This window comes from Lissotriton helveticus, chromosome 3_2 (genome assembly GCF_964261635.1).
Source record: "Lissotriton helveticus chromosome 3_2, aLisHel1.1, whole genome shotgun sequence".
Lineage (NCBI taxonomy): Eukaryota > Metazoa > Chordata > Amphibia > Caudata > Salamandridae > Lissotriton > Lissotriton helveticus.
Genome location: NC_136062.1, coordinates 325,900,081 through 325,922,417, shown reverse-complemented (window position 1 = coordinate 325,922,417; position 22,337 = coordinate 325,900,081). Strand labels below are relative to the sequence as shown.

Genomic DNA, 22,337 nt, shown 5'->3' with positions numbered 1-22,337 from the left:
AGAACTCCTCTCTTACTACAGGGCAGCCCAGCTTCTCATAATTACTGAACAGCTTTTTGACACTGATAGAGATACAGCTTATAAAACTGAGCTATGTGCACTAGGAGGCCCATCCCCACTACGCTACATGCAACGCGGAACTCCCCCACAGGATATCTTAAGGATAGTGTCATGTGCAACAGTAGCCCTGAGGACCTGGTCTTACACAATCTTGGAAGGTGGTTTATTAGTAGGTACATGTAGGTACCTACAGCTAGTAATAACACCAAAATCACAAATAAGGTCCAGTCAAGTCTAAAATGTCATTTTAAAGCCAGCAAAGCAGGAATGGCTTTAAATTGACACCAGACACCACAGCACCACACTCTTGTGAGCATTAAGTCCACTGGGGTCTCTAAACCTGCATTCCCTATCATAAGTTAGGAAATGAAATTGTAGATTATGCACACCTATTAGTTAGTATTTTCTTGATTTGATCTAGTTCTAACTTTATTGCGGGCACTAGTAACCTATGACTGCCTGGACATATCAGTTACAAGTGATGGGGGCCTGTTGCTAAAAGGGCAACCTGGTCTTACTAGTGCACAGCTTTAGGGATAAATACGACTGGCAGTCTAATTTTTCTAGAATTTTTTTATCATTCTTAAACAATTGTTTCTGTCCAAATCAACAATTTATTCACCATTATGCATATTCATAATGTTACATGCATCTTCCTATATTTTTGCATAGCAACATAACATTCTACTTATTTACAACTCTAAATATCAATAACCAAAATCCAATCTTGTTGATGCCCAATGCATTTTGTGACGTCTGTGCCTTCTTCAGGGGCGAATAAAATATGTATAAATAATAATAGTAACAAAGCATTTTTACACTTTAAATGGTACTCCATGTGTTTAGGTGTCAAATTTAAGAATCATTTAGTTAACATGGTTGCCAAATTGCTTACATTGCATTTTTACAGATCTTCAATGAGCTAGCCAACTTTCTATTTATGTTAACTTTATGGCCCATCCCCCCACACGGGCCTTCCTTTGCAGCTCCAAAAACCCTTCCGTCAGATAGCCTCTGCTCAGCCGAGGCACTTATCATCTAATCTAGGCAGCCTGGCTAATCCTGTTAGAGGAGACCAATCAAGGAAGACTGCAGGAAGGCTGGATTTTGGCTTACAGAAAAAGAATTGTATAACTTATTTTCTGTATAAGCTATAGTAAATTCAACAATGGCAATCTGCTGGATTTATCAATACTATTCTGTTAATTCTTTGAATTATATTTTATTCCATTCCTTGCAATAATTATGGTTTCATAAAATACACCAATGTTAGCCTATTGGCTAAATATCTACAATGGGGAAAAAATAAAAAATGCATATTTACCTCAATAGGGTTTATAAGACATTTTATAAGGACCATATCGATAGTTACATGACCCCCCACCCCTGGGACACCCAGCGGAGACCTGGCGGGTATCTAATAAGTAAAGAATATTTTTGATTATCACTTCTAAAGTGCCCACAGCACCAAAGTCAAGTGTGCAGTGAGTTTATTTTAAAAGCAGTGCTGAAGAGCAGAGCAACTTTTTAAATGATCTTAGGCTCTCAGAAGAGCACCCATGCATGTGCAAAGAAGGCTGTAGGCCTATAAACTTCCATGCCCTATTATATACTAGGGTCTTGTTGGTAGTTCCAAACCCTGTGCCCCATATTATCTACTAGGGATTTATAGCTTAGGTCATGTCAATCGTAAGAATTTACTATTAAGGGTAGTCTAAAAGACAAAGCTGCATTTAAAATGCCAGACCACCACTCAGCAGTGAACACATGCAAAGTGCATAACATCTGCTGGGCTTCTAAACCTCCATGCCCTATTATCTACTAGGAGCTTAGAGACATATTTATCACCCTTGCCTTGTTACTTACTAGAGACTTATCGGCTAATTGAAAGCGCACCCTAATTCATACTGTACTCCATACATGTGTTGTGATTTAAACAGCACTGGCCTGGGCATGCCAGCAGATCCAAGGGCACAGTCAGAGTCACTTACCACCAGTATCATTCAGCAAAAGAAATAGTCGTGAACAGGGTAAAAAAAATGACTTTTTAATAGTCTCTTTTTAAAAACCGTCTTGTCAACGGCGCACTCCACCTATTCTTGCAAGAAATTTATCCTAACAGTGTCAACACCTTGTTTTCAACATCATACTAAATGCATCCCCAACCATAGTTTGGGAAAACTGCTTTATAGATGCTTTTTCAGAATATTAATGAGAAAAATTATTTTCTATTTACAAAAATATGGTAATAAATTCGAAAGAATGACACAATCCTCACAATAGGTGTATTTTTACATGTATCTTTATTTTGCATTTTAAATAACATTTACATGTGGTGTACTTGCTAACAGTACGCAATGGTGTCATAGAGTTTAAGAAATATATACATTATGCCTGTGACACTGACTGCAGATATTAACATTTTTAGTTTGTTGCATATGTCTTATGCACATTGTAACGGACAGACCCCATTCAGCCAGAACATGTATGGATAATCACATTAGAATCCTAAAGTGGTTAGAAGGTCCATGTATGTCTCACTTTAAAATCCGCAACGAATCAATGAAGCAGGAGTATTTTAAGAAGAAGGTTTAGTTCTGCATGGGGATGAGTCAAGGTGAAGCCGACATCTTTATCAAGTTGGAGGAAAGATAGAGTTATTATGATCACTCATAATACATTTTTCAAAAACCTGTTTTTGTATTCAGCAATAGTTGGCTCTGAGCAGATTTAGAGGGTGAGACACAGATATATGTGGAGCCTTAGAGAGCAAGAGTGAAAGATTGAAGCATAGGGAGTGTGTGTTTGTGAGTGACTAACTGAAAGAGCAAACCAGTCAGCAATAAAACTTTCTATGTATTTTACCTGTCGGACATCAATGACCAGCAGGAATAGATGTACCTATACATGGTGAGGAGTTGCTGAGATGTGCATTACTGATTCACCATTCATTTCAGAATTTTGAAGAATTTAGCTAAGTGTGGGAATTTCTTTTTTGTAGACACTGGGCCCAATTCACAAAGTTGCAGGTTGCGGAGTCGCCGCACTTGGGATGGAATCTCCGCACTGAACACTGCAGTGTGGAGTGTGGAACCCCGAGATTCCACCTCAAGTGCGGAGATTTCACACTCATAACCCATAACTCACACTCATAACTCTAATTGAGCCCACCATAAGTGAGAGCTGTATATTAATTACAAGTGTATGCAGTAAGTGCCAGAGCAGGAATCTGGATGGCCCTCAATTAGAATCTCTTATTAGCAGGCAGTCAAGGAAACATGCTGAAGAGACCTAAAACTTCCTGCTCAGTCTGTGATGTAACCAACTCTAGCTGAAGTTTGCTCTCAATCAACTGGGAATACCAACAACATGTTTTTTAAGGAAACAATGAGGAAAACGAGGGACTGTATAACAGGTTTCAGAAATAAGACAACTCAAATGTTATTGTAGAAAATGTAAATAAAAGAAATAGCAGTTAATTAATAATGTGAGTGGCATGCGCCTGAATATGTTTTGGTGCATTTCATTTCCTGGCCAAAGTCAGTGTCATCTTAACAGTTCAGAACAACTTTGAATCTGATTGCATATTTTTTGCTTATTAGATCCACATGATCCAAACAATATTGAATTATACTTAAACTTAAAAAAACTGGGTACCCATAAACCAACTGACAAAGGGCTTGACCAGGATCTCCAAAATCTGTAGCATAACACGGGGTAGAGAAAGAGTAAGAGGAACAGGTAGGCAGCGAGTGATACTGAGAAGAAAAAGCAACAGAGATGAGATAGTGAGGAAGATCACTTTTTTCAGGAGGCTCTTGGAATGGTGGAGACCCTGGACAACTGTTCACATTGGCCATGCCTTAAAAAGTCCCTGCCCGAAGTGAAATTCGTGTTATAGAATGGCTTCCCAAATATAACAAGCATTTGGAATGCCATAGGTCTCGAATTTGCGAGTGTAAGCTATTGGCATTGTAAATGACAATGGCTTTTATTTATGCTTTAAAAACCAAAACATAAGGCATTTACAATGCCAAAGGCTCAAACTCGCGTAAGTGCGAGACTAATTGCATTGCAGATGCTTGTTTGTGTTTACATTGGCGCTCAAACATGCCTCTGTGTCTGGGAAACGTTGCTGAGAGACCCAAGAGCTCCTGTTACAGAGTGAGGAATGCAACCTCCCGGTCACAAACAATTCACAAGCTCATTACATGCTCCCGGATTCCATCTGAATGAAAATACATACAAGTTTATCATGCAATCCTGTAGCACATAATGAGCTTGTGAATTTGTGAACAGGATGCTGCATTCCGCACTCTGTAATGTGACCTCTTGGGCCTCACTTGAGTTTATGCCCAGGGCGCGCGTTCCCTTCAAAACATTTACTGCTAAGGCTACAAAGGAACAATAAAAAAAAGTCCCTGAAAACGAAGGATCAAGAAAAAAATGGGAGGATATCCGAAGTTAGGCGCTGCTGCTGGGAGGAAACAAAGGAGGATAAAGAGCGACGAAGAAGGGATAGTGACCAATTGCAGCAAAGCCTTTTGAAAGGACAATCATACTAAGAAATAAAAAGTCAATGGGCGTTCTGTCGGCCCAGTAGTATACACAACTGATCGATAGACTGCGCATGCGCTCTCAAGGCTCGACCTAAAAAAGGACTGTGTATGAGAAGCGACAGTGAATCATGTCCAGCACCGCCCTAGCAAAGCAGTCTCCAGAAAACAATTAAAGATCTGGCTGTTCTAATCCCTCCGATTTCTTTCACTTATAGTTTTTGACAGCGCCAGAAAGCTTTTTCTGGGTAGCCATGCACTATGTAAATCTTAAACATAAAAAAATGTACCACCATTCATTTTCAGAAACAAATATGTACAGAAGTTATTTTTCCAAACTAGCCTCCCCGTATGCACATTTCAGGCACTTATCCATGAATACATTCGAAGACATATAGAATATTATCAAATTCATTAGTAGAACCTTAACACGATGTGCCAGGTGACCCTATGTGGCATGTCAGATAAGCCTCTAAGTTGTTGGTTCTTACAGTGCCCATTATTGTGAGTGTCCTTACAATGTGTGGTACAACTGGGGTTGGAGTTATGAATATATGAACAATTGAACACTTTGTTTTTTCTGCAGGTGACACACTTATTCGACAACGGTGGAACTGTCTTTTTTGCAATCTTCATGGCAATATGGGGTACGTTTCTGTTCATTTATTGTAATCGTTTAGAAAACTGCAATGTTGGTAATATGAAATCTTGCTACTTAAAGAAATGTACAGTGATTTTATTTTTCATTTATGAGCAATAATGTTATATCCTATGGCACAATATGGTTAGTTGTGTCCAGCTCTTGGAGAACAGCCTCTCCACCCCTTCAGGTATTCTATGATATACAATCCAATCATTGCACAAAGTTGTGATCATCTTCGTCCCGTGTGAGCCTGGTCAATAAATAACTCAGAGTTAGATTCAGTATTCCCTGCTTCAGACATCTTTTTTCAGGGGTAGGGTTTGGGGAGGGGGGGTTAATATCAAGGAGGAGGACTATGCTACTCAATCATTGACATTTTTCTTGAAAATGTATTATTTAAGGCGGGAGATACTAAGGAAATAAAGATAGTGCATGCTATTTGGTACTTGAAATTAACATTTTTCTAAACCTAAAATTACAAATTGTGTACAAAATCGCCTTCAAACATTTGCGTCTTGCACAACACACCATCGTGGTCCATTCTTAATTAGGATTCGAAACAGCCTGATATTTAAATAAGTGTCAACGTTTACTGTCATCTGTATATAAAAATGAAGGGTTGACACAAGTAGGTTCTCACTCTATGAATCGCGGACAGTATGTGCCAATGCATCGAGCATGCTGTGATTTTTCATCTTGTAGAAGTAATCCATGCACGAATGTGACCTTTGCTGTAGAGAATGCTAATTGCTTTGCTGTAGAGCAATATCAACGTTCTACTACAAATGCCTTAGAGCACAAATTCTCAATTACTACTGTCTTTTTATTGAGCAGGGGTGATGAGCCGATATCTGCATATTTATGAACAATTATTATGATTTATGCTTTGATACCTTAAGGGAAATAAATGTGGATATATTGGCACTCTTTACCGATGGCTCAGGATATGGGCCAATATTTCCCCATCCACAGATATACCGATACTGGGGATGACAGTATCACTTGGGGCAGAAGAAATCCTGCCCAAAACTGATTAGACCCTGAAGGATCACTAAGAAATTAGGGGCATATTACCAACAAAGTGGTGAAGAGAGGTGTTAGCCACCTTGGCTTAATGCCTCTCTTTGCCACTTCGGAAACGCTAGGCTGCACCATGTTACCAAGGATATGGTGCAGCCTAGCGTTTCCCCCTGCAATGGCGATAAGTTTTGCAACTTAACGCCAGCGCAGGCAGGGAAGGTTTGTTTATGTACAGGAAGATGTTCCTTCCTGCACATAAACAAAGCTTAAATACCATTTTGTAACTTACATGTGTGCTGCTTCATGCAGCACACATGTAAGCACTATTACCAAGGCAGCGTTTAGTCAATTAACGTGGCTTTAAGCCTGGAGATGTTGCTGTTTTTAGCTGCCCAAATCTCCAGGCGAAAATTAACAGGACTGTGGTGTCTTTGTGGAATTTATCATTCCAATGAGGCCAGTAACTGCTCTAACCAGCTCCACTGGAATTGAGGGCACTCATAATAAAGGTCAAAGTGGTGGATGTTTTTAATTAAAAAAAGTAGTTAGAAATGCAGATAGTATTCTATGAGGATATATAACCTTACTGGGGTCTGAACTTCAGACTAAAGATGATGTCCAGTGTATATCCATTTTATACATAGTTGTGTGATCGTCTTACAGTTGAAATTAATCTTTCCTGGATCTCCCCTGTATCCAGAATGCCACATTAGGTATGCTACTAAACGCGTGCAGTTCATTTAGCAGCATTGGCGTTTCCTGGATGAAACCAAGAATTAAATGTAAAAAAAAAAAAAAAAATTAAAAATATAAGTGTTGGTCTACAATCGTTCAGTAAGTTGGCAGTGTGAACCAGAATGGTGGCAGGCCTTACCTGCAGTGCCACCAACTTCAGGCTGGTTACCCAGCCTGGAGTCAGGAACACATAAATAGTACTACTTTATTTTATTTAATTTAATTTTATTGATATTCTATTCCATTTATTTTATTTCTCTTTTCTGTTGCGGTTCATGGAAATAGAAGAAGGATGCTAATAAACTGGAATGGTGAAAGATCATTTGTTGCCTGATACTTCCTCTGCTCAGAGTGAAAAACCGAGGCACAAATGAACCGTTGCCTGGAACAACATGGTGGAATAGGCAGGGAAAGTGTCTTAGAAAAGTAAATTTTCTAGGTTCAGCGTTCCTGCAAATGTTTTGTAGCATACCGAAATAAAAAAAAAACTGACCACTCATTAATCGAATGTGAACACACCACAGCTCATTAACACTTGGAACGCAATTGATAATCCGCCGGAGAAATGCTTAGTACCTTTAGAGCTTCTCTTAGTTTGACCTGCACAATAGGCCATGTGCTAGCCTCAATTACCTTTTTTTGTCTGAACCACTTTAGAGAAGTTACAAGGTTGTAGCAGAAAATAGTTGTTCTTTGATACCATCAATACGATTTGTGATGCACATTTCAAAAGTGTATTCCACCATGTGTATTCCCTTGGATTTCTGAATGTGATGGCACAAGAAAAAACTCAATGGCATCTTTCAAAATAACCAAAGTATTTGAACAATGTACATTTATAATTTCAAAATACATTCGACTGAAAGATTTCACATCTACTTTAAATTGGGTCAGAGTTTCACAAATCTTGGAAGCTGATGATGTGTGTTTCAAACATTTAAAATATTATAGATATACATAGACCCATTAATGTTTTCACATATTTAGTTTAGTTTTACTGTCATTATTTTTAGCTTTTTCTGCTATTTTTCTTCTTTATTCCGCACTTACAATTGGCCTGTGATTTCTTTATTAATCATCTTTCTGTTTTTTCATTTATTTCCCCTGTTAATATATGTTCTGCATTCTTAATATTTCCCTTTGGGACATCTCTTTCTTTTCCCTTGCTTTCATTTTTGTCTCACTTACTGTAGTTTAATGTACACATTTGTTCTTCTTGCTCTCCAATTCAAACTGAATCATGCCTTCCTTTCCTCCCTCTACTTCTTCCCTCCTTGATAACTGCTTACATCCCTGTCTTCCTTTTTTACTGTCTTCTTTCCAATCTTCCCCTCTTCTCCCTAGCCTCTGGTTTCCTACGTTCCCCTTTCCTTCATTTATTCAATGTTTCCTTCCACTCTCTTTTAGGTTGTTCTTTTGCCCTTTCTTTCGTTGTTGCCTTCGTTTTATTCATCCCCTCTCTTTATATACAGATTTTCTCACTTTACAGCTCCTTTAAGTTTGCCTACCTGTCTTTCCTCCCTCCAGAAACATCAGTATATGATCTAATTGGCTTCTTTTATAAGATACTGGATTCAGAGTCATAATGCAGTGCTCCACGCGAGCAGGATGCTGCATTGCAGATATTACTCAGCCCACTGCAAGATAAGCACTTTCTTGAACCAGCTCTTATCCTATGACATAATATTATTTGGCTTTGAAAACTGAAAGTCATACACCACTAAGAAATAAAAAGAGCCCCCTGTCCATTTCTATGAAAGGAGTGAATCCCAGATTCAGGGAGGATCCCGACGAGGCCCACCTGGGCATGTAAGTCCCATCCGTGTCAAGGATGCTTCTCCCCCCAAAGGAGTGCTTTAATTAAATATTGATAATTTACATACTCTGTTTCAGCTCTGTTCACTTCCCCTTGGCAGTATGCATTGATGACCTGTAGGAAGCTTCTCTGACAACAAAACGTCTAGAAAAGATTTCAAGTCTGATGAATATAGTCCGTTCAGTTCGTGGCACAACATTGGTTTTAGAATTCAGTCACTTTACCAAGTCCGTTCAAGTCTTGCTACGCTGAAGGGTTATTGGATGGTAAGTTATCCATTGGAATAAAGTCAAGTTTGTTCCCTACATGGCGGTACTCCGGCTCTTCTACCACAGTTGGATTATGGTAGGAGGAAGCTCCGTATCTTACATCATATGGTTCCACTGAATCATCCAGTCGTAGAACTGAAAAATATGTTTTAGTTGTGATTAAAAAACATTTCAACATCAAAATGTCATTATCAAGTAGTTAACAGAACCTCCAATATACTGTACAACACTCTTAAACCCAGAATAAGATGGCTTTTCTGAAACTATATGCATACAGAATAGTGGGCCTATGCAAAATGTTGTATGTGCAATAGTAGATTTGTTAACATGAGGGCAGGACGAGTCCAACTTAGAATATTGAGCCAAAGCACAGTTGTGGCAGAGCCCAGAATTAGGTATATTTTTTGTATGTCGAACTGTGAGAACTTTTGTGTCGTCTTTACCTGAGCCCTGGGTCTCACTGAAAGTCCCATATTGTTTATGCGTCTAGGATAGCTGTTTATTTCTATAACCTCTTTCTTAACCCCTTGGCTGCTGGGGTAATTTTCCAGCTGTGCTGGGGGGCGGGGGGCGCGCACAGCGCCCCGGTGCCCATGACAAGCTCAGCTCGTCATGGCTACAATGCTCCTGTGCTCATGACAAGCTGAGCGCGTCATGGCCACACCCGTTTCCTCAGAACGCTCAGCACAGCAGGGGAATTATCCCAGCGTGCGAGTGTTCTAATGGCCATGACGAGCTGAGCTCATCATCAGCACACGAGCACCGTGGCTGATGACGAGCTGAGCTCGTCATCAGCATGGGAGGGGTTAATAAGTGGTTCCTTTGAGTTCTATTTTAACACGAGTTTATTTTATTCCATTTTCCTATTCTTAGTTAATACTTTTTTATTTTATTTTTTAAAACTTGGATTAGACTTTCCTGTTTTTTTATAGTGTTTAAGGCATTGGTGTCCCACACAGCCCTTCTATACTTTTTAGAATTGTTGTTGAGTTCAGCTAAGTTGCAAAAGCTGAGCCAGAGAATACCTTTACTGAGAAAGATTAGTTTAAGTTTATGAGATACCACGAGGTGTGGCCACGTGCCAGCAAAGATGGCCATCAAATGATAAGACTCCCGTACCTAGGGAATATAATCTCCAAATTGACCAAACAATATTCGTCCTGCTGAGCCCAATCTATTTTAGTGGATGTCCGTAATGACAGGAGCAGCAGCTAGGCTGAAGAAAGTCCTATAAAATCCCCCAAAGTACCAATCCCATAGAGCAAGACCAGTGGTGGCGACGCATTCTCCGTCCCACAGTACAAAAGGGCAGGGCAGACCATAGGCACTTCCTACGCAGAGGTGGGAAGTCAGCCTATGAGGCAGAAGAACAGCAAACCAGGGATGGGACCTAAACATCACGTAGACTTCACAGTGCACCAGTTGATGGAACTCACTCTGAGGTGGAGACAGTGAGCGAGACGACCCTAGCGAGTGGGAAAACATTTGCAGTTAATGCCAGGTAAAAGGCGCAAATAGGCCCTTGAGAATGGGGCCAAAACCAGATCAAATCTTAGCAGCGACCTCGACGTGGAACCCCGATTCACTAGGGAGCAGGCCAGCAAGACTTCCTGGGGTGCAGTGACGCTGAATGAGGGAGCCCATGAGAGGGGGAGTATATCAGTGGTGTACGCTGGGTGTAGTGGCGCAAACGAGGCCAAGCATTCAGGGCCCAAACTGGGCCAGACCTAATTAAACCCCTCCACCAGTAACTGAGCATCCAGCCATCAGATGAAGGGAGAGGATCATCGAGGTGCCTCTTCGATTTTTCTAGGGCACCTGAGGCCCTGTTTGCCAGCTAGATCAGAGCACCCGAATAACGTAGTCGGGTGCTAATACAATACCAGCCGGAGAGAGACCTTGTGGTGATTTTCTTTGGGCATGAGCGATAAATTGGCAGGAAGGGACTGGGAGAATCTGTAGGCCAATAAGTGAAGGGACAAGTAAGGAGATGCTCCTCCCCGGCAGTGACCACTGCTGATTTGGCCAAAGATATCAGCGGCGGAACAATGGTGTGAAGGTGCAATGGTGAAGGCGTGCGGTGGCACGGGGATCAACATAACAAAATGAACGAAAATGCAATATCATGGGGACAAGAGGCTGAAACTATGAGGGAACAATAGGAATAAATATATTGAGAGCAGACCTTAAAAACTATGTGAAAGACACTTAGTCTCTCAAAACCAGGATCGAACAACTACAAAAACATAACAATTTTATCAAAGCCAAACTTGAAGATTACAAGGGCCACTCAAGGCACAACAATAACAGGGTAGTGGGGGTCCGAAATGGCAGAATGGCCTAGTGCTAAACTATTTTTGAAGGATTTGCGACTGAACACATTCCAACCCAAGGGCCTTTTAAAATTCTTCTCTGGCGAGTGGTTACACAGGGCACTGATCCTGGCCACACACCCTGGGGGCCCACCTAGAAAATGTATAGGAAGAATCTTCCGAGATAGGGATGTCATTCTGCAAGCAGCCAAACAAAAGAGCCACATACAGTATAAAAATGCAAGTAAAAGTTTCTTTCCAGACTTCAGATTGAATCCAAAGATTTAGACATAATTTGGATGAAGTAAAGAGAGTGCTCCGGACAAATAAAATAAAATACATAAAGATGTGCCCCGCAAAGCTGCAGATTGTTGCCAAGGAAAAAACATGGCACTTTAGCACACCAGACAATGCCAGTGAGTTGCTGAATGATTGGAGACCTATGATCGCTCAGCGCGCACTGCAATGGAGGTGTGCATAGATATCAGGACACGCTGGACATAATAAAGATAGTCTATTGAGGAGATGATCAGCAGACATTCGGGGGAACTCCACATCAACAACACTGACAGCTGTGGGGAAAGCAAATTGCAAGGACGAGATATGGTAAAAGCCCGCCCCACCATGGAAATGGCTCAGGTTAATCCAACGGACTACAAATAGATAGCCCATAGACAACCTGGTCTGGTGGGCAAACCTGGGACAATCAGCAGAGGCCTAGATGAGGTATAGATAACAGCCCAGGAACGTGGATCTTAAAAACCAAGAGAGGTGCATCAGAAAATGTTTAATGTTGGTGATGTATAGACCAAAGGTGGGTCGACAGGCACTCTGCACATTAGGGAGACAGGTAGCTTGAAACCTGCCTAGCAGTGCAGAAGGAATGGAGGAGTTGGGTTGAGGGGAGGAAGTTGGGTTTATTGGGTAATCCAACTCTAACACACACACACACACAAGTGTCACAAGAATGCAGAGGAGGGTAGACTATTCGGCGCCTGGAATTGGATGAGAAGTGTCCTGAGGGAAAATAGAAAAGAGAAGGAATATTGTAGGGACTATGATGATCACTGACACAGCGCTAAGAGCATTGACATTAAATGTCAATGGCCTGAGCAATAAAGTAAAAAGAGGAGTGGTCATGCCGTATTTACAAAATACAGTCCAGATGCGGTCATGTTACAGGAATCCCACTTAAGGGGCAACAATTGTCACTTCCCACAGTGATACCTATATATGTTTCTGGCTCACTCTTGCTTCTCAACCGATTCTAGGGGGGGCGGGTCTCTAGATCAAAAAGCAGTCCCATACATTCCACACAAAATGCATCAAGACACGTTAGGCCCATATGTGGCATAGATAGGACACTGAACTTGTGTTCCTAATAATACCATTGCTACTGGTATACTGATTCTGGTGGTCGATAAAGATATAGACGGGTAAACAGGACAGACCAGTAGGAGTACACCAAGCTCAGTGTCCAGTTTTTGATAGCTATTGGCCTTGCAGATGTATGGAGGGCTCAGAACCCACTAGAGAACAAATTCACATTCTTTCGGGAGCACACAAGAACTCTTCACGTATAGGCTACTACTTAATGCAATGAATCCACCTAGGCCAATTTCGGGAGGCCAAACAGTTGGCCAGGGGAATCTCTGATCAATGTTTTCCTATGGGCCGAGATCAAGTTCTGGGATGGAGAGAAATGTGAGGGCTGGCACAGAGATACATGGTACCTCAAAAAATAGAGATATTGTGAAAAAAGAAAAACCTCAGAGCACAGCTTCATCGAGAATACAGGGTCAGTAGGCTCACAGACTTCACTGTGGGAAGCCTACAAAAATGGTATTTAGTGGCCAAGCCATCTCCTGGATTACAAGAGAAAAGAAAAAACGATGGGAGCAAATGAGTACAGTAGAAAGTGAAATTCTAGCATTATTTTCGTTGGTCTGGGCACTGGGAGATGAGGAGTGAAGACACCTGCTACGCTTGAAGCAGCAGGAATACCATAAAGTAGCTGAGAACAAGGTAAGAGCCGGTTATATAGCTGTACTGTGCAGACTCTACGGAATTGAAACAAGTCGAGCAGGATGCTTGCTTGGCTGGGGTCGAGATAGAGTACCCAGACCTGGGTGCGCAAGATCCAGATGGCAAATGTACACAGGTCAAGGAAAAGAGTGAAGTAGCAGATGTTTTTGCACCATATTACCAGCCAGTATACTCATCCACAATCAGTCCTCAAAAGAATAGTTTTCTGACCAGAGTTCAACCAGTGGCACAGCTGGGAGTGAACAGTACCCTGCCTATCCCATTAGGCAGGGTTGCCCACTGTCACCGTAAGCTGTTCAAACTGGCTTTGGAGACCCTGGAAAAGTGTTTGAGGGGAGACCCCATAATTCAAGGTCTCCACTGGGAATGCTCACGGGCAGAAAGAATTTCACTATACACTGACGACATACTGCTGTACGTGGTAAAGCTCAATTACACTATTTCCAGAATTTTACACATCTTTGATATTTTTAGGAAATGCTTCTGCTACACCAGCAACTGAGGCAAGCCACACCTATATCCCTTGACAGGGGTATGGCAGTGTTTGCCAATCGGCTGCCTGCTACAACTTGCAACACACGACTTCCGCTACCTAGGTACTTTTATGTATGTATGTATGTATGTATTGTACACTTGTATAGCGCAAACTATCACCCAAAGGGTATCCTGGCGCTTTGACTCCACTAAACCGAGTACGCGGTCACCACATTATACTGTTCTAGGAAAAAGGTAGGTTTTTAAACCTTTTTTAAAGGATGGCAAATCCCTCAAATTCCGCAAAGAAAGGGGGAGGGAGTTCCAGAGTTTAGCGGCTGAGTATCTAAAAGAACGGCCACCCATTCGCAATCTCCGAACTCTCTGAACCACCGCCAAACATGCCGAGGAGGAGCGAAGGAGTCTTGCTGAGCGATACCACAGAAAAAGTTTCTGCAGCAAGACAGGTCCTTGGTCATGCAGTGCCTTAAAGGCCAGGCAGGAAGCTTTAAAACAGATTCGTTGCTGAACAGGTAGCCAATGAAGATCTTTTAGCGCTAGGGAAGAAGAAGTAGCACGTGGCCTAGATAGAGCAAGCTTCGCTGCCATGTTTTGAACGCGCTGCAGCCTACTAATCAGCGTGATAGGTGCGCCCAAAAGAAAGGGGTTACAATAATCAATCCTACTTAGGATAATACCACGCACCACCTCAGGCCTAGCCGGCACTGGAAGCATTGGAAGAATTTTACACAGAGTGCGTAATAACAGCGCAGAAGTGGAAATGGTCTTAACAAAGCCATCCATCTGCAGATTGGGGCTGAACATGACTCCCAGACTTCAGGCTGAATCCGCCGCCACCACTGTACACATTGAGGACGATGGCCGAAAATCAGCCGGTGGTGGGCGCGGGGTACAATCAGATGAACAGTACAGTAACTCAGTCTTTGAGCCATTAAACTGGAGAGAATTGGTTCTCAACCAGTCAGCCATATCAGACATACATTGCTGAAAGGTCTCCTTAGACACGGCGTCTTCTCCTTCAAGGGAGAAGATAAGCTGAGTGTCGTCAGCATAATTGATCACTGAGATGCCGAAGGACTTAATAAGACTAATCAAAGGGCGGAGGTACAAATTAAATAGAATAGGGCTAATCGCTGACCCTTGGGGTACACCTTGCCCTACTCTTTTGATCCCTGATCTAAAAGGAGGCAAAGCCACCACCTGGTGTCTATTCTGGAGATATGAAGTTAACCAATCCAGTGCCAATCCCGGGACACCAATGCTTTTCTTATTATTAACCTTTACACCCTCCTGGATTAATTTAGATTGCATGTGAATCAGTGGAGAAACCTGTCAGTCTCACTCATGAGAAGGGTGGCCATGTTCAAAATGATCCCCCTTCTAAGATCATCATGCTAGGCAGGACACTACCTGTAGGATACTGTAGGATTTCTTTGAGAAGGTGGGGACACAGGTCACTTTGTTACTTTGGAACAGAAAAGCGCCCCGTATCACCCTTCACAAGTTGACATGTAGGGTGTGCAATAGGGGCATAGAACTCCTAGACATAAGATAATACTATTAGCCCACTCATTTAGTGACTGTCAATGACTGGGTGTTTCTACCACAAGCGAGCTCTCGGTACAGATTTATAGGCACGCCATGGGCAGTACAAGTTACCCAACCACGCTATACAGAAATACACTTCTAAAACCACTGCCAGTACACACCAACAAAGATGTGGCAATATGTAAGGAAACCACAAAAGTTTTAGGCTGGAAGGGGTCACTCATGGAGAAGACACCACTGTGGGATATTGGCACCTTAGCCTAACTGGAAAACAAGAAATGGTTCTGGAGATTGTACCATATAAGTATAGAACAAATTGGGAGTAGTATGGTCCGGGGAGGAAATGGTCACACTAGACACAGTATGATAAGATTACCACATGGTAGAGTGTGAGGCTTATAGATATATGCAACTTAAGTATGTCCTGGCAACAAACATCAGTCAGCACACTGCTCCCAGAGTCCTCTCCATCAGAAGGCAGATTCCTTTTTGAGACGGCTCCCAAAAAGTAGTATCACTAATATATATAAAGTAATTAACAACTCCACAGACACTATGGGACAATTGAAACAGACATAGAAGGCAGATTTGGTGGCCTTGGAGGATAAAGAATCCAAGGAGGCATTACAAACCCCCTGGGAGGTGGCGATAAGAATGGGCTTTCAGCTAATCCAAGTGTGTATTTTACAAAAGTCCTAGGTTGAGTGGTGCAAAAAAAGATTGTAAATGAGGCTAACAATAAAGGCCTGAGGGGATGCACGCAGATAGGGGCCTTTTTTATGTCTTGTGGTCATGCCTGGAAATACGGCAATATTGAGAATATTCAAAAGCTTGCCTAGTGAAAGTCACTGGTCAGCAATTAGATTGCTCCCCAAGAGAGATCCCATTAAAGAGAAAATGTATGAGTTGAGAGACATTGCACATCCCTGCCTTCCAGGTTTATGTATTACAATAATTCCCAGTCCAGGGATAGCATTGATACATACATTTTCCTAATTACTTGCTTTCCAAATAATACACTGTTATTTTTTATATTTAAGTTTTTGGTATCTGCGGTGTCCTCTATCTCTTAGCTTTACTGCTATTTAAAATGTTATCTGGCACACCCCTCCAAAGTTGAATAGTTGTTCAATCAGAAGGATAGCCAGAGAAGTTATGAGCAAAGTTTGACATGCTAGTTTGAGACTCTTCTTGACTAGGTTGTGTCTTCTTTGTAGCACTACAGGATCATTGACAGAATATCGGAAACAGAAATATTGTGTGGACACAATATTGTGTCAAAGATATTGAGAAGGTAAACTCAAGCAGGTAAGTATAGACTTACCATTTTTAACTCCACATCAACATACCTTGAAGATATATATCGTCAATGTACATCTATGTGGAGCTATATATAGTAAAACCTTACTTACCATTCGAAATATCCCTCCCCAATATTTTTTCCTGGATATTTTTGAAACAATTTTTTGTCCCGTTAGATTTTTGCTTCCGATATTCTGTCTAATCACCGCCCTACATGTTGGTTTGTAGCCAATCTCTTGCTTGAACATACACAACTTCCTCCTTAGATTTACTCAAGTTAAATGGGGAACATAGCCAGGTAGACTTATGTACGTTACTACAAGAAGAAAGGGATCATCTATGTTGCATGTTTTTTTTTAATCCACAGACTTGCTTTAGAAATGCTTATTTGATGGTATAACACAACAGATTGCCCCCTCTCAAATTATTTTGTATTAAGGACCAAATACACTCTTATTTTAATCCGGTCCGGTATATTTATTCATACCTTTTAATTATATTCTTTTTGTACAAACACTGTTTCAAATGGCAGAAAAAGAATACACCAAACCAACAATTACTTACAAAACATATTGGGTAAACAATTGGCACAAACACATATTTACAAAATTGTCAAACAATGGATACACATATTACATCCAACATTCAATATAAATTGCAGTACGAGATTTTGCAATATACAAGATCAAATCAATGATCTAACTTCGAAACTAAACAGAAGTTACTACATTCAAATAAGAGTAAAGGAATGTATCACAATTATCCTGAAAACACCTTAGTGCATACGATTTATAATTCGCTCTTGTTGGAATAGCCGACGCGTTTCAAGTTTGGACCGTGAGTATCCAAACCATCTTCAGGGCTTTGTTTTATTCTGTTTAGGATGCAGAAAAACGTGGTTTTAATACAACCAATTGGCCTCTATTCATAAAATTACTTAACCGTTTGGATAAAAACAATTGTACCTGTGTGGTGCTATGTAGTTTCACTTCTATCACTAGGCACGACTCTTTTACTCAACTGCCAAGCAGTGCTCTATGTTCAACGAGCAACAGTCTGTAAAACAAACAACATGTTGCCTATCTTCAATCATTCTGGTGCCTGAAATTTAAGGGCCACCTACTACTACTTGTAAAAATTATTAGTCATACCTTGGACTGTGCTATCTTGCGTCTCACCGGGGGGCGGGAAAGTGTCTTGTTCCTTATTCACGGGTTCCTAATTAAATGACATGTAACCTGCTTTTAGCTAAATCTTGACTGACCACTGAGACAAATCAGTACGTATTTTCTCACACCCATCTCGTACCTTTAACTCGTGTACTGGTGGCAATCAGGGGTCTTTGTTCTCTTTCTGTCCTTTTGGGTCCTCCACGCCTACCTGTTTATGCAACGTACTTGTGAGTACATGTAATTCATTAAATTTCACATTTCATAAGTGACAGCCTAACTACAGAGCCGGGTCTGCCTACCTGAGTCTTTGGTAGCGCAAGGCGTCGCCCCTCGCCTCTTGTCTACCGCCCCGTCCGGGGCTGCAGAAAAACGGTCTCGCCTTCTGATTAGTGCTTGGCGGGTTCCGCTTTGGATATCTAATCTCCTGATCTGTTCGGAAAAGAATAGGCGAGACCGTTTTTCTGCAGCCCCGGACGGGGCGGTAGACAAGAGGCGAGGGGCGACGCCTTGCGCTACCAAAGACTCAGGTAGGCAGACCCGGCTCTGTAGTTAGGCTGTCACTTATGAAATGTGAAATTTAATGAATTACATGTACTCACAAGTACGTTGCATAAACAGGTAGGCGTGGAGGACCCAAAAGGACAGAAAGAGAACAAAGACCCCTGATTGCCACCAGTACACGAGTTAAAGGTACGAGATGGGTGTGAGAAAATACGTACTGATTTGTCTCAGTGGTCAGTCAAGATTTAGCTAAAAGCAGGTTACATGTCATTTAATTAGGAACCCGTGAATAAGGAACAAGACACTTTCCCGCCCCCCGGTGAGACGCAAGATAGCACAGTCCAAGGTATGACTAATAATTTTTACAAGTAGTAGTAGGTGGCCCTTAAATTTCAGGCACCAGAATGATTGAAGATAGGCAACATGTTGTTTGTTTTACAGACTGTTGCTCGTTGAACATAGAGCACTGCTTGGCAGTTGAGTAAAAGAGTCGTGCCTAGTGATAGAAGTGAAACTACATAGCACCACACAGGTACAATTGTTTTTATCCAAACGGTTAAGTAATTTTATGAATAGAGGCCAATTGGTTGTATTAAAACCACGTTTTTCTGCATCCTAAACAGAATAAAACAAAGCCCTGAAGATGGTTTGGATACTCACGGTCCAAACTTGAAACGCGTCGGCTATTCCAACAAGAGCGAATTATAAATCGTATGCACTAAGGTGTTTTCAGGATAATTGTGATACATTCCTTTACTCTTATTTGAATGTAGTAACTTCTGTTTAGTTTCGAAGTTAGATCATTGATTTGATCTTGTATATTGCAAAATCTCGTACTGCAATTTATATTGAATGTTGGATGTAATATGTGTATCCATTGTTTGACAATTTTGTAAATATGTGTTTGTGCCAATTGTTTACCCAATATGTTTTGTAAGTAATTGTTGGTTTGGTGTATTCTTTTTCTGCCATTTGAAACAGTGTTTGTACAAAAAGAATATAATTAAAAGGTATGAATAAATATACCGGACCGGATTAAAATAAGAGTGTATTTGGTCCTTAATACAAAATAATTTGAGAGGGGGCAATCTGTTGTGTTTTACAATTATATAGGGCCCAGCTCTCCTCAAGCCCCACCAAGGGTCTACCTCCTTTTTGTGTTTATTTGATGGTATAGACCACCATGTGCATTGACTATTCTAGGTCACTCCCTAGGCACCGATTTATGTAGATATTATGTTTAGGAGAATGTACCAAGAGAAAGCCCATGATCATGTTTCTTGTACCCCTAATTCTTCTTGTAAATCACAGCGCTACACAATTTTTGTGAATTAATTTGCTTTTGGGACTGAGATTTTAGCTTGTGAATTAAGTCTAATATATTTAACATGCATAAGTAAAAGCGAACATCACCCATATTCCTCTGACAAAGTCAAGTTAAAAATTTAAATACCTGGTTCATTCTTTATGTCTTCGTATAGTCGACGGTGGGTAAAAGCATCTGGTTTTCTCACTCCACAAATAAAGTAGCCTACTAAAAGAATCATTACAATTCCCAATATAGATCCAATAATGGCACCAAACACCACTCCTCCACTTGTCTGGGCGTCTGAAAATATAATGAAATTGTATACTTTGTGTTATTTTATTGCATTTAGAGTAAGACATGTACAGCTGTACGAGTTTTAGATTGTCTCTGAAAGCGTCATTTTGCGCGGGACAACACTAACATATGAAGCCCATTTTATGATAGTAACTGATATTTACCAATTGTACTCATTGTTCTAGAGGTACGGGGAGTAGTTAATGGTGCTCAGTGTTGTGCACAGCCAACAAGTCATGAACAATGAGGGTGTCAGGTTGATCAATAAGGAACATTGAAATAAAGTCTTGGTGAAGGTTGTTTCTTTTACTCAGTACGGTCTGAATCATGACATTATGGCGGTGTTGTGTGAACTTGGCCTGCAGGTGCTTAGTTAGTAATGAAAAGTAAGATATGGGTTAGTAGGTCCGTCTAAGTTGAAAATGACATAAAGGCACATTGCAATGATTTCAATAAGTCTTCAGCTCCCTTTAGTGACCGCACTCAGCATCACCGTGTCCTTCTGCCAGGTTTTTGTTTGACCTTAATGCACCGTGAATAACAGTGGTCCCATTGGGGCTACCTGCATTACTGGTCACGTGGTACAATTTGATACTTACCACCTTCTTGAAACCAGACATTGATGGTTTGACTCTCACTCTGTTTTACTGCTATTGTAAAACAGAATACTTATTTTCTCAGGGTAAAGTTCCTGAAATCATACCAACTCCATTACCTTTGTGACAATTTATTGGTGCCCTTTTTCAAAAACAGATGATAGCAGAATTGATGCCATTGAGGTATTTCTGGAGACCACAACCCGACATATCACGGTCAGTTCTTTGTTAAACATGGTACAACATAAACGTCCTGTAGTATCGCTTTGACAAAGGCCTTGTTTGAAAGCTAACACAAAGACATTTAGAGGTCAATGTTCATAAACACAGCTGCTTGGAAATAAAATCCCTGCTTGCCACTCATTGCTCCATGTTGAATTAACAGAACACTTCCTTCGAGAAAATGCTATTTAACAATGGACACATCTACTTCGGGCCCTTGGTTGGCTTTTGGCATGACTGTGGCCATGGCCACACTACATCCAAGCTATCAGAGTCCTTTGTCTGATATCTGGAGGATACATTCAACAGACTAGCACTGCCCCTTCCGATCTCCAACATCTCACAGCTAATACAACACACAGCCCATTCTGATGAATCCTAGCAGCAGAACACTAAAGCTCACCCTCTCACATTGGGAGCCCTGAGCAGTGGGTTCAAAACTCCAAATCGATAGCAGGTCACCCATGGGCCCATTTTTTCACATCTTCTCTCTGCGTTCGGAAAGAGGCAGCCATTTTATTGCTACTACCAGATGTGTGGGATAGGTCCTTTTTTTATCTGCCAGGAGAGGAGGCGCTAGTTTGCCTTCTGGGTTGAGAAAATATGAGTGTATGTTCTTTGTGCGGAATAAGGGTTGCCATGAAGACGATTGTAGAGAGACAACGAACAAAAACCTCAGTATGCTGATGAGAGGTTAGAAGATTTCTTTAAGGTCCTGATTAATTAGATGCAGAAGTTGATAATATTTCTACTTCTAGTTAAAGAATGTGATCGATCATTACTGCCACCAGCAGGAATGAGTGTGAGCCTGGCAGCATCTACAGGAAATATCCTGTGATGCCACTGCATGGCAGAACGTGTATAAAATCATGTTATGAGAAGCAGCAAACTTTATACATGAAACTCTGCTCCTTTAAGGTGACAGCTGATCCCTAAAGGACATGGTGTGAACTCTGCTATGCCTGTGAAAGTAAATAGCCTCGCACAATGTTTGTGTAGATAGTAGGAACGGGCATCTGACGTCTAGAAAGGATGGAAACGGGAGGAGCTGCTGATGAGAAGCATAGCCTCTGTCAAAAATTCATAGCCTTACTCACTCTGACTCATTTATTTTGGAGTGAATGTAATGGTGATGTAATGTCTGTTCTTGTAAAATATATTTTTCTGTCGGCAGAAGAAGAGCAGAAAAGCAAGGACTTATGCTGAAAACAACTAGCAGGAAAACAGTAAAAGAACTTGATTATGGGCTCAAATTACCAAGCCCCTGTTACGGAGCATGATGTAATTAGAATCCAGTGATGAGGAACAGGGGGGCAAGTATATGATCATCACAGAATGGGACGCCCAGTAAGGAATGGCTGGTAAGCTGCCATGCATCATCTAACCGTGCCCTGACTGGGGTCGCAACTGGCTGGCCAGCCCACCTACAATATTTGATTTA

At 41.2% G+C, this 22,337-nt stretch overlaps 2 protein-coding genes across 3 annotated transcripts in view; one reads left to right on the top strand and one right to left on the bottom strand.

The window, feature by feature from the left end:
* ANO3 (anoctamin 3) overlaps positions 1-22,337 on the top strand; it is a 1,634,736-nt gene that overhangs the window by 957,810 nt on the left and 654,589 nt on the right. The window contains exon 12 of the mRNA XM_078684212.1: positions 5,203-5,263. Within this exon, the coding sequence (XP_078540338.1) occupies positions 5,203-5,263 (61 nt within the window). The remainder of the gene's footprint in view (positions 1-5,202; positions 5,264-22,337) is intronic.
* The window catches only part of MUC15 (mucin 15, cell surface associated), a 67,886-nt gene continuing 47,893 nt past the window's right edge, over positions 2,345-22,337 (bottom strand). For both annotated transcript variants that reach the window (XM_078684213.1, XM_078684214.1), the window contains exons 3-4: positions 19,929-20,084; positions 2,345-9,234 (exon numbers count right to left, since the gene is read on the bottom strand). In XM_078684213.1, the coding sequence (XP_078540339.1) occupies positions 9,074-9,234; positions 19,929-20,084 (317 nt within the window). In that variant the 3' untranslated portion in view covers positions 2,345-9,073. The remainder of the gene's footprint in view (positions 9,235-19,928; positions 20,085-22,337) is intronic.